Below are 16,817 nucleotides of genomic sequence, written 5' to 3' on the forward strand. Positions count from 1 at the left end.
ACTGTTATCTAAAAGGTTCCTTTGTTTCTGTTTTCTTCAGGTGATTCATCAGTTAAAGAGGCTGGGCAAAGTTTGGCAAGACGTGCTTCCAGTTCACATATATTGCAAAGCCATGGGTACCTTGCTTAACACTGCGATCACAGAGATTGTGAACAAAGTCACAGTGCTAGAGGTAATTTGGAACAGAACGGAGTAAAACTTTAACAAAGGCTATTACATTCCCCCAAGTGGAGTTCTGTTGCTTCATCACAGGACGACGAAAGGTTTTTGTCCAGCTCGGTTGTGTTTGAATCTCTGTACTCGGCATGAAGATGCCGGAGGTGGGGATAGAAATAATTTTTTAAATTTTCATTATGGGTTATCTTCAATTAAGTTTTGTATAACAGACCAAGTATGTTTTATACAGAGGGCGCCAAATGAGGAAATTGAATGTCCTTTCAGTGAGTAGTGTGGCCTTTCTGGAGTTATGAATTGGACAGCAAAAGAAGTATTTAGTTTTATTTTACCGGTGCAGAAATCTTTTTAAATGAGGCTTGTGTACACCATCCTGATTTTGCTTAGTGTGACACCTGCATTTGTCATTTTATTTTCATTAGCTGATATCCTGTATTTGCCTTTCTTCTTTTCTCCCGTATTGAAATTAAGATCCTTGCTCTGCTGCCATTTTTAACTTGTGCATGCGACATGAGAGTTGGAAGATTATGCATCGTTCTGGTCTCAAGTTGCTGCTGCACTGGAGAAGGTGCAAAAATAAATTGACAAATGCGATACCAGCATAGAGCTTCTAACTATTGAGACAGACTGGGACGGGCTGGAACCCTCTCCTTTAAAAAGCCGAGGGGTAACTTAATAGAGATCTTTACAATTACAAAAAGGGTTTTGTAAGAACCCCAATGAGGAATCCCTGTGGGGCTCATTGAGTTCCCCTGGTAACAGGCAGTGGCCTGCCCAGATAGAACCTATTAGCTGAGCACACAGCAGTACCACATAATCGTCGATTGCACCGGTTCACGGGCTCCCAAGGATCCTGTCCTTTTTGCGGTCTTGTGGAGTCTTCAGACCATATCTATGTTAGGTGTCTTAGGCTGCACTCCCTTTTTAGTTACTAAAAAATCTTTTATTAATGTTTTGTTTGCACTTCAGCCCCATGCTCCTGATTAATGGGCACCTGCTGCAGGGCGGGGGGTTAATGCTTTAAGTTTCGTTTGTGCTTCATTTTTGTTTTGGTTGGTCCCCCTTTAAGGGGCTGCCCTTCTTGCTTTGTCCCTCAGTTTGTTTAATATATAATTTCTTTTGCCAGAAAGAATGTCAGGGACTAGTGTGGGTACACCACGGCAGTGGTTTTACTTTGCATTCCGTCATGAACTTTGCTCCTTTCCTGTTGAGCTTCCTGAGCCATTGCAGGTGTGATCGAGTAGAGAAGCTGAACAAAATTCTGCTTGCAAGGTCCAGAATTGGGTGAAGTTAATTTTAATAGTCAGTAATAAATACCAGAAAAAATTCAAGAGAAACTTCTTTACTCAAGAAGTGGTTCGTATGTGAAATTTGCTGCCATATGGAATAGTTGAGGCAAAGAGTGTTGCTGCATTGAAGGAAAAGCTAGATAATCAAATGAGGGAGAAAGGAATGTGCTGATTGTTGAGATGGAAGTGTGGGAGAGGGCTGGCATCGACCAGTTAAACCAAACGGCCTGTTGCTATGCTGTTAATTCTATGTAGATTTTAAATGTTAGCACTGATTGAAAGTTGGCCACGGCACCTTCCTGTTTGATTTCAAATAGTACAATGGAATCTTCCACATTAAGCAGCGCAAGAGTTTTAGCTAGAAGCTTGGTAAACTCTTGTACTGAAATGTCATCGTATGTGCCCAAGTGCTAGAGTGGAACCAAAATCCACAAACTTTCAATCAAATTACTCTCTGTACCGGAGCATAGGAAAAATAAGCTTTAATGAAGCGTGGTGTGCACCTTTGATATAAACTCCTTCAATCGTTGTATATAGAAATAGAAATATAAAATTCCGAGAGTGCAGAAGGAGGCCTTTCGGCACAGATTCTCCGACAGAGTATCCCTTTAACCCCTCTTATTTACTCAGCTAATCCCCCCCTAACCTACACACCTTTGGACATTAAGGAACAATTTAACAAGGCTAATCCACCTCACCTGCACATCTTTGGGAGGAAACTGGAGCACCCGGAGGAAACCCACACAGACACGAAGAGAACTTGCAAACTCCACACAGTCACCCAAGGCTATATTCAACAGTTTAAAGTTTATTTTATTAGTGTCACAAGTACTCTTACATTAACACTGCAATGAAGTTACTGTGAAAATCCCCTAGTCGCCACACTTCGGCGCCTGTTCGGTACACTGAGGGAGAATTCAGCATGGCCAATGCACCTAACCAGCATGACATTCGGACTGTGGGAGGAAACCGGAGCACCTGGAGGAAACCCACGCAGATACGGGGAGAACGCGCAGACACTGCACAGACAGTGACTGGAGCCGGGAATTGAACCTGGGTCCCTGGTGCAGTGGGGCAGCAGTGCTAACCACTGTGCCACCTTGCTGCCCAGAGGCTAGGAAGTGGGAAGGGGGAGCGTCAGATAAATAATTGTGGCTTGTTACAGTTTTGTTCATTGCAGACTCGAGCCCAGTGATTCCCTTTCTTCTATGCTAGTGAGACTATTAACTAGCCTGCACAGTAGAGTGGTCTATGTCATATTGTAGGCTCTGATTATAGATTCTGTGCTATTTTTGTGTTGAACTGTATTAGTTTTAAGAATATTTCAACTTTTTGCACGTTGCAGGATATCTCCTCGGAAAGTGCAGACTGCCTCTATTCATTATGTAAAACAGTACTCGAGGAAGGACCGCAGATCTTCCAACCACTGCCTGAAGAAAGCAGGAATAAAAAGTATCAGGAAGAAATTCCAGTGTATGTGCCAAAATGGCTGAAATTCAAGGAGCTAATGATCGTGCTTCAAGCTAGTCTGCAGGAACTGGTGGACAGGTATGTTCCTGGATTATAAATGGCTCATAAATAAGTAGATGATTTCTGTCTTCTACAATAATACTGTTCTTAAATGATTGTGTCAGGATTTTCTTCAAACTAATAGCCTCTTGAATTGTCCACCATAGCAGTAGTTTGTGCATAAGCATTTATTTGTTGGTTTTGCTACGTTATTACTCTTTTTAAAGGTCAAATTTCTGGTGTGGAGATTGGGCCCATCAGTTTGCAAGGCTGTACCAGTGTGCTCTTTGTCTGGCTATCTGACTCCCTGTCTTCCCCTTTGCCCCTGCTTCGCCCTTTCACAGATCCCTGGCCCTGGAATATGGCAGCCTCTGCAGACCTCCTTGTCTGCTTGGTGGAGCTCTAATGGTAAACTGAATTAAATGGGAAAAGGAACTGGCCTTCCCTTGCTCTGGCATTGAGTAGGCGTTGATGCTCCCTTTGTACGCGCCCTTGTCATGCTGTGTAGTTTTAATTATTCAGTCCACTGAGGCGATCTGGAACTGATATATGGAAACAGGAGCCAACTTCTGTTTGGGAGTTTTTTGGAATGGAGAAGACTAGGCTGGGGAAAGGATATGAATTGAACTTCATTAAAAATCTGTTGGGCAAGTTCTTCATTCCCCATGGAGATCTCAGTTTTGAACATTCGATCTCATCATCTGCCAGCTGAAGTGCCATGGGCAAATATGTCTTTGGATCAACTATGTCTTGGATGCCAGTGTTGGCTCGTGTGCCAAGAATCAGTAGATAAAGTGGATAATTATTGTGTTCTGTGTAAAACAAAGTTCTTCCAGCTTCAAAAGTATATTTACGGATGCTGAATGAGAGAATAATGGGCAATACTAGCATTTATTTTACTGTCTTTATCAAGTCCTCAAAACTTCTCAAAGCACCTCATAACATGTGATGATTGTTGTGCAAAACACAACGGCCATTCTGAAACAGCAGTGTCCCACAAGCACTGAGATAAAGGACTAATCAATCTTTGGTCATAGGAAATGGTTCCTGTGAAGCCAGGGAAATTGTGTCAGTGAACACCTGAAAATTTAGATGGGATCCTGGTTTAGCATCATGTTCCATCGAATGCCCACAGTGCAGAAGGAGGTCATGCAACCCATTGAGTCTGCACTGACTCCCCAAAGAGCATCTTACCTGGGCCCAGCCCCCTGCTCTATCCGGCACGGTGGCTCAGTGCTTAGCACTGCTGCCTCACATGGCCAGGGACCGGGTTCAATTCCGGCCTTGGGTGACTGTCTGTGTGGAGTTTGCACACGCTGTGTCTGCGTGGGTTTCTTCCGGGTGCTCCGGTTTTCTCCCACAGTCCAAAGATGTGCAGGTTAGGTTGATTGGCCATGCTAAATTGCCCCTTAGTGTCAGGGGACTAGTTCGGGTAAAAGCATGGGGTTATGGAGATAAGGCCTTGGTGGGATTGTTGGTGCAAACTTGATGGTCCAAATGTCCTCTTTCTGCACTGTAGGAATTCTGTGATTCTATACCCGTAACCCCGCATTACCATGGCTAATCCACCTAACCTACACACCTTTGGGCACAAAGGGGCAATTTAACTTGGCCAATCCACCTAATCTGCACATCTTTGGACTTTGGGAGGAAACCCACACACACACGGGAAGAATCTGCAGAGTCCACACAAACAGTCACCCAAGGCCGAAATAAAACCCAGGTCCCTGCTTCTGTGAGGCAGCAGTGCTAACCACTGTGCTATTGTGCTCAAGGATGAAATACTAGGTTCTTACTTTGGCTGATGACTGTGTTGCAAGCCAACCAACCCTGTGCCCTACTCACTGCAACAACAGTCCCCCCATCTGACGTCTGACCTCCACTACCAAGTGCATAAAATATTGATTTGAATCTTTCTCTAAAAACAAATTGATGAGCGCATTTTTAATTTCCTCATTCTTAAATTAAATCTGGACGGCACAGTGGTTAGCACAGTTGCCTCACAGCACCAGGCACCCAGGTTCAATTCCCGGCTTGGGTCGTTGTCTGTGCGTAGTCTGCATGTTCTCCCTGTGCCTGCGTGGGTTTCCTCCTGACGTTCCGGTTTCCTCCCACAGTCCGAAAGACGTGCTGGTTAGGGTGCATTGGCCATGCTAAATTCTCCCTCAGTGTTACCCGAACAGGCACCGGAGTGTGGTGACTGGGGGATTTCCACAGTAACTTCATTCAATGTTAATGTAAGCCTACTTGTGACACTAATAAATAAAATAAATTACTAGGATGTTTAGCACTTTGGACCTATTTTTGATTTGACTTTCTCTTGTTTAGATGGACTGATGGAAAGGGTCCTTTCGCAGCAGAGTTTTCCCCAATTGAGGCAAAAAGCCTAATCCGAGCTTTGTTCCAGAACACAGAGCGAAGAGCAGCAGCACTGTCTAAAATAAAATAAATATAGTTCTGGTTTTCTATGTATTCAATGAACGAAATGTTAATAAATGTATATTTACCTTGTAAACACTATCTTTTTTATCTTGTTCTTAATGTTCCTTAAAAGCCATATATACAACTGTAAGAATAATGTAGCAATATGTTCAAGAAACCAGCATGTTCCATCGACTGTTGCCTGGAATAAAAAAATGTGTATACTTGCTCTTTAGTTGCTTTTCAAATTCTACTTCATGTGGAAATAACAACAGATATTGGGGTCAATAGCACCGTGGTTAGCACTGCTACCTCACAGCGCCACGGACCCGGGTTCGATACCCGGTTTGGGTCACTGTCTGTGCGGAGTCTGCACGTTCTCCCCGTGTCTACGTGGGTTTCCTCCCACAATCCGTAAGAGCTGCTGGTTCGGTGGATTGGCCATGCTAAATTCTCTCAGTGCACCCGAACAGGCGCCGGAGTGTGACGACTAGGGGATTTTCACAGTAACTTCATTTGCAGTGTTATTGTAAGCCTACTTCTAACACTAGTGAAATAAATAAAGTATTATAGTAAGGGATCTGCTACTGTACCATTCTAATCCAAACTGAGCATTTTGACTGCCACCGGGACGACTTAGAAAAATTATGGTAATTGTGGGAGTTTATGGCACAATGTCAAAATGAAAAGCCTTCCATCTGGAACCCTCCACCTTGGTTCAGGGCTTGACCTGTTTGAAAATGACTCTTTCAGAACTTTCAAATCCCCTCTGACTTTTTTTATAGATGTATAAATTTTATAATTGTATAAAAAGTTGCACTGTGTAATTATGGACATCACTTTAGGCAATTTACAACAAGTCGACCTGGATGTCACTGATACCACTAAGCACGAGACACTGGCCTTTCACACTGTTGATTCTGGCCTTGGCTGAAAACCATTCCTATTTTCTGGGTGTCGAGAATGCCTTTGGCAGTGTTGGTCTCATTTTTATGATAGCACAACACAACACAGGGTTAGCACAGCACAACACAGTGTTAGCACAACACAGCACAGTGGTTAGCACAGCACAACACAGTGTTAGCACAACACAGTGTTAGCACAACACAGCACAGTGGTTAGCACAGCACAACACAGTGTTAGCACAACACAGCACAGTGGTTAGCACTGCTGCTTCACAGATCCAGGGACCTGGGTTCGATTCCCGGCTTGGGACGCTGTCTGTGTGGAGTTTGCACATTCTCCTCGTGTCTGCGTGGGTTTCCTCCGGGTGCTCCGGTTTCCTCCCACAGTCCAAAGATGTGCGGGTTAGGTTGATTGGCCATGCTAAAATTGCCCCTTAGTGTCCTGAGATGCATAGGTTAGAGGGATTAGTGGGTAAATATGTAGGGATATGGGGGTAGGGCCTGGGTGGGTTTGTGGTCGGTGCAGACTCGATGGGCCGAATGGCCTCTTTCTGTACTGTAGGGTTTCTATGTAACACAGCCCCTAAATGGTGTTCACTTTGAGATATGGGATAGCTGGTGTGGGAAATGTTTAGAGTAGGGATTGGTTTCGGCGAGTTGGGACTGAGGTGTGTTTGAGCAGGGTAAGAGTTCCTGGCTGGGGTACTTGCTGCTGTCACCGCTTTGTCCAAATGTTCTTGTTCCTCAAGACCACCAACACTCATCCCTGAGTGAAGATTCACACAAAAGGCTTGTACGGTTTAGTGAGCCGAGTTATGATAATGAAATGTTGATTTACGTATTTCTATGGCTGTCTTTTATAACTGTTCAAGGTCAGTATTTACACAGCACTAAGTAACTATGATGTGCAGATGCTGGCGTTGGACTGGGGTGGTAAGAAGTTTCACAACACCGGGTTAAAGTTCAACAGGTTTATTTGTTATCGCGAACTTTCGGAGCGCTCCTCCTTCATCAGGTGAGTCTTACCTGATGAAGGAGCAGCGCTTCGAAAGCTCGTGATAACAAGTAAACCTGTTGAACTTTAACCTGTTGTGTTGTGAGACTTCTTATTAAGTAACTATGTGAATGCTGAACAACTTGTGACTGGCATCTAAAGCCAAAATGGGACAATGCCACTGAATATAGATTATTCAAGTGAAGACCTTGGAATTGGTTTTACTTGTGTCATTTTCCCTCAGCGAACTCAGTGCTGGCTGTAAAAAAAATACAGTGACTTGTGACAAAAAAATGTGACTAAACAGTAAATTGTAGGATATTGAACAATAATGGTCTTTGAAGAGAGAATCAATTTGCTTATTAGGAAATGTCTTTCATCTATTCGCTTGATTAGGGCTAACTGCATATTGGTTTTTAAGGGATTTAATTGTAATCGAAATCACGACCTTCCTGGAAACTGCACCTGTGGCCTCTGGAGAAACTATGTTGTCTTAGGGAGAAGGTAATTATTTCCACTGAAGCAGGTCACATTCCTGTTACAAAGGCAACATGTTAAGAGACTGGAAACCACACACAACTGCTGAAACGCTCAGAGAAACAGTTTATAGAATCCTACAGTGCAAAAGTAGGCCATTGGGCCCATCAAGTCTGCACCAACCACAATCTCACTCGGGGCCCTATCCCTATAACCCCATGCATTTACCCTAGCTACTCCCCCTGACACTCAGGGGCAATTAAGCACGGCTAATCCACCTAACCCGCACATCTTTGGAGTGTGGGAGGAAACCCACTCAGACACGGAGAGAATGTGCAAACTCCACCCAGACAGTGACCCAAGCCGGGATTTGAACCCGGGTCCCTGGTGCTGAGAGGCAGCAGTGCTAACCACTGTGCCACTGTGCAGCCCGCGGTGTATCAGGTCAATGTACTGAGATGAAAAGTCTCAGGCGAGCCACTGCTTCCTGACCTACTCGGTGTTTCCAACATTTTCTGGTTTTACCAGTGATCCGGATCAGTTATGGCAATTGTAAATCCGCTGCTTACAGGCCTGAACCCCGAGTGCTAGTTTCTATATTTCGGATTTGTGAGTCTGTTACTGGATGATCTCCATCGAAAAGACAACTGAGCTTGATGTTTTTTTGCTTGGCTAAACTTACTGCTTTAGAATAACCAGCAATCTAAACATGGGCTTTGGTGGATCTTACTATTTGACTGTTACACCCAACTTAGGGTAGCACACTGGCACAGTGGTTAGGACAGCTACCTCAGCGCCGGGGACTGGGTTCAATTCTGGCCTTGGGTGATATGGTGAATTTCTGCATTGGATATCCTGTTAGATACAGGACTTTTTTTCCCAGGAGTTAACCATGATAAATGCCAGAACTGTCTTTGTTCATCGCCTTCATGCCACAGCAGAATGTAAATACCGGAAGACTATTCAAATAGCAGCAATGTTTTAATCAGACATATGTTTGACGAGCACACTTAATGAGCATGGAAGCCTTTGAAACCCAAATGACAAAATGTAATAAGGATATTTGAGTTTCATCAATCCAGACTGAGGTTTTAATGCTAGTTATATCCTGAAGCTTGTGAAGTGGTGGCAATAATCTAAGAACAAAGGGCATCTATGAACGAGATATCTTGCTTTTAGTTTAGCCTATTGCCCCATGACTGGAGGAAGGTTAGGAGGCAGTAAACCTGAAAGCATGATCTCTTTAGCACTGGCAAATGGGTTGTCCCAATCCCAGTCTCCGCACGGGGGAGAGGGTGGTGAAATGGCAATGTCACTGGGCTAGTAATCAAGAATCCCTGGCATAGGTTCTGGGGACAAGAGTTCAAAGCCAACCATGACAGCTGGTGGAATTTAAATTTAAGCAATAATCTGGAATTGAAAGCAAGTCTCAGTTATCATAGAATCCCTGCGGTTTAGAAGGAGGCCATTGGACCCATCAAGTCTGCACCAACCACAATCCCACTCAGGCCCTCTAACCCCACATATTTACCCCGCTAATCCCCCTGACACTAAGGGGTAATTTAGCACGGCCAATCAACCTAACCTGCACATCTTTGGACTGGGAGGAAACCAGAGCACCCGGAGGAAACCTATGCAGACATGGGGAGAATGTGCACACAGTCGGTGACCCGAGGCCAGAATTGAACCCAGGCGCTGTGAGGCAGCAGTGCTAGCTACTGTGCTGCCCATGGCGACCACAAAACCATTGTTGGTCTTTGTAAAATCCCATCTGGTTCACTACTGTCCCTTAGGGAAGGAAATCTGCTGTCCTTACGTAGCCTGGCCTACACGTGACTCTGGACCAACAGCAATATGGTTGAAATGGCCTCACAAACCATTCAGTTCAAGGGCAATTAGGGATAGGCAAGAAATGCTGGCCTTGCCAACGATGCCCACATCCCACGAAAGAATAAAGAAAAATAAATGATGAATTTTATGCCTTAGGATATCAACTTCAAAGTAAAGCAAGAGACAGGATAGCAACTGCTGTTAGGTGATTCACAATTAAGTTAGTAATTTTGATTCCACGCGTGACCTGTGGCTGACTTGGGCAAGTGAGAGATTGACCTGATCTAAGGACCAGCATTGACCCAGTGCTGGGAATCTATGCTGCTGTTTGTGAAGTGAAGATTGAAGAGGTGGCTGTTTGAGGTGTATTTTTGTCTACCTGGCTTAAGAAACAAAATGCGTGGTAGTTTCCAGTGTGGCAGTAGAAATGCAGGGAACCTTAGGCTACATTTGCACAAGGACACAGGAGACTCAGTCCAGCCTCAGATTAAGTTGATGACTCCCAAAGTAAAAGAACGTTTATTTATTATTGTCACAAGTAGGCTTACATTAACGCTGCAATGAGGTTACGGTGAAAATCCCCCAGTCGCCACACTCCGGCGCCTGTTCGGGTACACTGAGGGAGAATTTAGCATGGCCAATGCACCCTAACCAGCACATCTATCGGTCTGTGCGAGGAAACCAGAGCACCCGGAGGAAATGCATGCAGATACGGGGAGAACGTGCAGACTTCACACAGACAGTGACCCAAGCCGGGAATTGAATGTGGGTCCCTGGCGCTTTGAAGCAGCAGTGCTAACCACTGTGCTACCGTGCCTCCGACAAATATTTTGTATTCAAGAATCTGGAAGTCATGTCGAAATAAAGATGGAGCAAGATCTTGTAGGAATGACTAGAGGGCATAGGTTAAAGGTGAGAGGGGAGAGACACAAAAGTGTCCAGAGGGGCAATTTTTTCACACAGAGGGTGGTGAGTGTCTGGAACGAACTGCCAGAGGGAGTAGTAGAGGCGGGTACAATTTTGTCTTTTAAAAAGCATTTAGACAGTTACACGGGTAAGATGGGTATAGAGGGATATGGGCCAAATGCGGGCAATTGGGACTAGCTTTGGGGTTTAAGGAAAAGGGCGGCATGGACAAGTTGGACCGAAGGGCCTGTTTCCATGCTGTAAACCTCTATGACTCTATGACTGATCTAATACTTTAGAGAGAGGAATAGGGTTGAGGAAATGAGTGGTTTTTGTATCTGTTTGCCTGATTTTTATGTGTGATGGAATAATTCCTTGAGGAATACCTCTCATCCAGTAGAGCTAAGCATTTAATGAGTCCTGATGACTTCAAACCTTGTTCTTGGCAGTCAGTGAGTGAAAACTGCTGACATTACAGCTGGAAGATGTTGAACAGTGAATGCCTACCTTTATTGAAAAGTCTCTCCTGGGCCCTGTAGGGAAGTATTTGAACTGGTTAACTGGGGTTTTGTTCTAATTATTGCTCTTGCTTGTCTTTCTGATTTCTTCACCTCTACTATAGCGTTCGCCAATAGATTGCCAGCACAGTTCAGCTTGCAAATTGCAAGTTTGCTGCAGCTAATATTAAGCTCCCCTAAAATACAACTGGCACTGGGGATAACACAGTAAGAAGTCTCACAACACCAGGTTAAAGTCCAACAGGTTTATTTGGTAGCAAAAGCCACTAGCTTTCAGAGCGCTGCCCCTTCGTCAGGTTAGTGGGAGTTCTGTTCACAAACAGGGCATGTAAAGACACAAACTCAATTTACAAAAGAATGATTGGAATGCAAGTCTTTGCAGGTAATCAAGTCTTAAAGGTACAGACAACGTGAGTGGAGAGAGCGTTAAGCACAGGTTAAAGAGATGTGTATTGTCTCCAGGCAGGACAGTTAGTGAGATTTTGCAAGCCCAGGCAAGTCGTGGAGGTTACAGATAGTGTGACATGAACCCAAGATCCCAGTTTAGACCGTCTTCATGTGTGCGGAACTTGGCTATCAGTCTCTGCTCAGCGACTCTGCATTGTCGTGTGGACAACGTTCTGTCTTTCTGTCATTCTGTCTTTTAAAAAGCAGTTATATGGGTAAAATTGGTATAGAGGAATATGTAACGCAGACAACTGGGATTAGCTTAATGGTAAAAACTGGGCGGCATGGATGAGTTGGGCCGAAGGGCCTGTTTCATGCTGTAAACCTCTGACTCTATAAAATTAATTCACCATGGAACGTTCTAAGACTTTCTGACAACTTGGTAAGTCTTCATAAAAGTCAAAAAACCATTCCTGACTGGTGATATGATTTGTTTTTCTTTAAAAAGGGGAATTACTAGAAAATTTGAATTTAACATAGAAAATTGCATTTTTAATGACAAACTAATTATTCTTGACATGTTTGGATATCAACACAATTAATTGGCTTAAGGTTAACAACCCAAAATAAAGCTATTTGGAAAATTTCTTAACTGACATAGAATCCTTAAAGTTTCAAAGAGCCATATGTTTCCTTGGTAATTAATTACAAACTAACTCCAAAGTGACAATTTTACTAGTTACATTGAAAAAGTTACATAGTTTTATTTTAAACTTATATAATGGTACTCTTGTTGTATCTTCCTTTCTTCTTCCTGCCAAGGCACGGATATGGAAAATAAATTAAATGATTGGATCTATTTTCCCGCAGAGGCTTTCTATAACATTCTCAGGAACTTTCTGGAGACCAGAGAAGTTACAAGGACAATTGCTTTCCACCGACAGTATTTCTTCTCACGTCCTTACCCAAGAGGTAAAAGTATGTCGAGGAGTACTTAAACCAGAAGTAAAATGACTTACAATTGAGTCATCACCTAGGCTATTGTAATGTGGAACAATTATGGGGTGACTGAAATCTATAAGTAAACAACTGCAACTTAAACGTCTGAAGTAAGGAACAAGGAAGGCTGAGGGGTGACTTGTTTGAGGTGTACAAAATTATGAGGGGAAAAGATAGAATGGACAGGATAAAATTGTTTCCCTTGGTGAAGAATTCGAGAACCAGGGGACAGAGATTCAAAGTTTAAAAAAAATTATTTATTAGTCACAAGTAAGGCGTACATGAACACAGCAATGAAGTTACTGTGAAATTCCCCTAGTCGCCACACTCTGGCACCTGCTCGGGTCAAGGCACCTAACCAGCACGCCTTTCAGATTGTGGGAGGAAACTGGAGCACCCGGAGGAAACCCACGCAGACACAGGGGAGAACGTGCAAATTCCACACAGACAGTGACCCGAGCCGGGAATCGAACCCGGGTCTCTGGCGCTGTGAGGCAGCGTGCTAACGACTGTGCCACTGTGCCGCCCTCACTGTGCCCAAGATAAGTGGCAGTAGGTGTAGAGGGGACATGAGGAAGAACATTTTTACACAGAGGGTAGTGTGTGTCTGGAATTCGCTGTCCGAGTTGGTGGAGGCAGAGACCCTAAACTCTTTTAAAAAGTACCTGGACCTGCACCTTAAGTGCTGTCAGCTGCAGGGCTATGGGCCGGGTGCAGGAAGGTGGGATTAGAAAGGGCATCTGGGGGTCCTCGGGCTGACATGAACAACATAGGAAGAATGGCCTCCTTCTGTGTTGTAACTTTTCTATGGTTCCGAGAGCGAGATTTTCTGCTGCAGTTTTTGACGTATATCAGAATATTTTTAAGATGTGTTTTGGAAGGGCTTCAGAAAAATGAACCTTGAAGAGATTCCATTAAGGGTCACTTTGCAAAGTGCTCTTACCTCTGCACCCAATGAATATATTATTAAATGCCCATTCAAGGCCTCAGCTAGTCTTGTCTAGTTACTACGCGTTTGATGACGGGAACTGAGTCCTAAGTAGGGGTTCAGGAGAAAAGCACAAAGGTTGATGTGACATTAAACACCTGTAATCAGTCATTAAAATTGTGAACTGTACGCATTTAATAAAACACTCAAAACATGTCAACACTTAAACAATTGTCCTCTGAATGACTGAGAAATTAATGTTACAAAATAGATTTTTTTTCCCATTCTGTTCAGGCACTCCCTTCTGATGTGCCTACGTAGCTATAAACTTGTAAGATCAGTTCTTGATTTTTAGTTGCATTGACCATGTTAAATTCTCCCTCAGGCATCGGTCAGAGTGTGGCGACTAGGGGATTTTCACAGTGACTTCATTGCAGTGTTAATGTAAGCCTACTTGTGATGCTAATAAATAAATAATCATAGAATCCCTACAGTGCAGAAGGAGGCCATTCGGCCCATCGAGTCTGCACCGACCACAATCCCACCCAGGCCCTACCCCCACATATTTACCTGCTAATCCCTCTAACCTACGCATCTCAGGACTCTAAGGGGCAATTTTTAACCTGGCCAATCAACCTAACCTGCACATCTTTGGACAAATAAGATACAAAAAATTAGACCCAAAAGTCTTAGGTAAGTTATTGAGAAATTTTGCTTCAAAAAACCCAAAAGCTTCACTTCAAACATCATTAAAATTCAAGGAAACAAAGGGGAAAAATCTACAATCAAAAGAAATGTGACTCACGAATGTTTACATAGTCTACAGACAGCACATTGAAGAGGTTTTTAATTAAGCTCTTACTTTGCCCCTAGATAGAGATTTTATATATTTTAGCAATATATTGGGGGTGATTTTCCCATCCCGCTGTGCAGCGGGTCGGGAGAATCGAGTGGCGGTTGATTCGCAGGATTCGAAGCTGGACGTCTGGGCCTTCGCGTGTCTCCCAGCCTAAATTTTTTTGCATCGACGGATCCACGCTGAAAATCAGCGTAATGGATATTAGCACGTATTTACACAACTTAACATCTAATTAGCAGATCCGCAATTAGAATCTCCACCCCGGCTAGCACTTCTCCCCCTCTCTGGCGTGACGTCACACTGGCGGGGATTACAACTGTTGTATAAAAGTCGGGACCTGGCGTGGCAGCGTTGAACAGGAGTATGGAGGTAAGTGCTATGGAGTTGCAGCCCCCGGAGTGCAAGGGAGATTGGCGAGACAGGGCCTGGAAAATTTCTGCTTGCTGTGGGGAGGTCCTTGGAGAGCTGGAAGTGCTGTCCCCAGCCCCAGGGATATCCGTGTAGTCTCTGTATGGTGGCGTGGGGCCCTTTACTGAGTGCTGGTGATGCTGCTGTCTGCAGCCACTGGACTCTTGCATTGTTCTGGCTGTGGGGTGTGGTGAGGGGGTGTACTGAGTGCTGGGGTTTGGTGTGGGGGGAGGGGGAGCGGGGGGGGCGGGGGCGGGGAGTGCACCATATGCTGCTCGAGGGCTCATCAGTTCCGGCAGCCGGTGCTCCGAGCAGGGGTGCTCAGGTTAACATAGACACTCACACCGCATGTACTCTGCAGCGAATGGGAACCCATCCTGTGATGGAAAGGACCCTGTCCCTGCTCCGTGTCCCTGTCCTGCAACATGTGCTTAGAGAGGAATGCTGCAGTGGCACTCATGGTAATGGCTTAAGAGTGTGCAATGGCCACGCCCATACACCAACCTGCATGCTCTCCCTGCCTGCCATGTTAATGATGTCAATGGCACGCAACCTAATCAGGTGATGCATGGCACCACAGATTGTGTAGTTTTGCCAGTATCCACAAGTGGGAGTACTGGTTCCAGTGAGGGATTGAGTGGGGTGTCCACAGCTTCCGAATCTTGTGAGGCCTACAGCTTTGTCTAGGTGCTCCCCCCAGGATGCACATTGGAGGTGGAGGGGTCCAGCTGTGATCCGCGCCCCGTTGCCTGTGATGCCCTTGGCAGACGTCCCCTGGGGGGCGGAGACCTGGAGGGCTCCGGCCGACTTGTGGATGAGACTGATGTTTTTGTGCCACCCTGTTCATCCAGCTGGCTCTGAGATGCCCCGGTGTGAGGCGGGGGGGGGGGGGGGGGGAGGGGGGAATCGGAAGGTCTCGGGATGTCCGGTGCCTCCTGGGCGGAAGGACTGGCAAGGGCTCCAGCCATGCAAAAGATCTTTTATTCTGTAGTCCAAAATATTTAGATATTTGCAGTAGCCACTTGAAAATCCAAATTGCACGACCTTACTTTCTGTTCCTTCTGAAACTTGGGTCCTGGAGTGGATGCACATTACATCAGCGATCTCAGCCTGGCTTCCTGCAAAAGATTTAATAATCTGTGTTTGACCCTGGGCTCTTTTGCCTTCTTCTCCAAGTCTCGTTGGGGGTTTCAGGTTATCGGAATGAACAAATATTCTCTTTAGCCTGTAAGTTTTTGGCTGTATTGCTACATGGTGATAGTGGCTTGCACTCCCAAGAAAATGATTTTTCTGGCAGTTTTATGAGCAATTACCCTTTGTGTATGGGTGGCCCAATGACAATAGGAGCTCTTCATTATTATGCTTCCTTCAATACTTCATAATCAGCAGCAGAAAAACACAAACAGGAATGAAACAAATCATAATCAGATGGAGGGACACCAAGGGAAGAATATTTGAATCACACAGCACAATCAAATCAATCTAATCTAAATTAATTAAATGTTGTACCAGTCAATTACTAGCTGCTTTATAATGAGGTGCAAGGTTGCACATGGTAAAACCAAATCGCTGCGGACGCTGGAATCTGAAACAAAAACAAAAAATGCTGGAAGATCTCAGCAGGTCTGACAGCATCTGTGGAGAGAGAACAGAGTCAACGGCTGGAATTCTCCAGTCTCACATACCCCACTACCGTTGCCAGCGAGAATGGAGAATTTGGCACTCAGCCAAATCTCCGTTCACTGCAGCGGAGCTGGAGAATCCCAGCTAAGGGGGCAGTTCGAGAATTCTGGCCAGTGTTTCGAGTCTGGACGACTCTTTGTCAGACAAAGGGGGGAATTTTCCCATCCTGTCCACCATGTGAATCGTAGCGGGCGAGCATGGTGGGGTGGGGGGGGGGGGGGGGGGGGGGGGGGGCGGGGAGGGGGATGGGGTGGACGGACCATGCAAAGGTCCGTTGACCTCGGGTGGGATTTTCCGGTTTTGAGGCGAGCGCGGCTGGATAATCCTGCCCAAAGGCTCAGCTCTGCTCTGACGAAGAGTTGTTCAGACTCGCAACATTAGCTCTATTCTCCCTCCACAGATGCTGTCCGACCTGCTGAGATTTCCCAGCATTTTCTGTTTTCGTTGTAAAGTTGAACTGACTGATTCTCTCTTTGAGCCATCATCTTTCACATTGAAAGGCCCTGTCGTACTTGTTACACTCAGGGGAA

General features: G+C 45.0%; 1 protein-coding gene across 2 annotated transcripts in view; it reads left to right on the forward strand.

Moving 5' to 3' along the window:
• zw10 (zw10 kinetochore protein) overlaps positions 1-5,620 on the forward strand; it is a 41,650-nt gene extending 36,030 nt beyond the window's left edge. For both annotated transcript variants that reach the window (XM_078199018.1, XM_078199019.1), the window contains exons 14-16: positions 41-172; positions 2,809-3,011; positions 5,301-5,620. In XM_078199018.1, coding sequence (XP_078055144.1) covers positions 41-172; positions 2,809-3,011; positions 5,301-5,421 — 456 coding nt within the window. In that variant the 3' untranslated portion in view covers positions 5,422-5,620. The remainder of the gene's footprint in view (positions 1-40; positions 173-2,808; positions 3,012-5,300) is intronic.
• The last annotated feature ends 11,197 nt before the right edge of the window (positions 5,621-16,817 follow it).

This window comes from Mustelus asterias, chromosome 27 (genome assembly GCF_964213995.1).
Source record: "Mustelus asterias chromosome 27, sMusAst1.hap1.1, whole genome shotgun sequence".
Classification (NCBI taxonomy): Eukaryota; Metazoa; Chordata; class Chondrichthyes; order Carcharhiniformes; family Triakidae; genus Mustelus; species Mustelus asterias.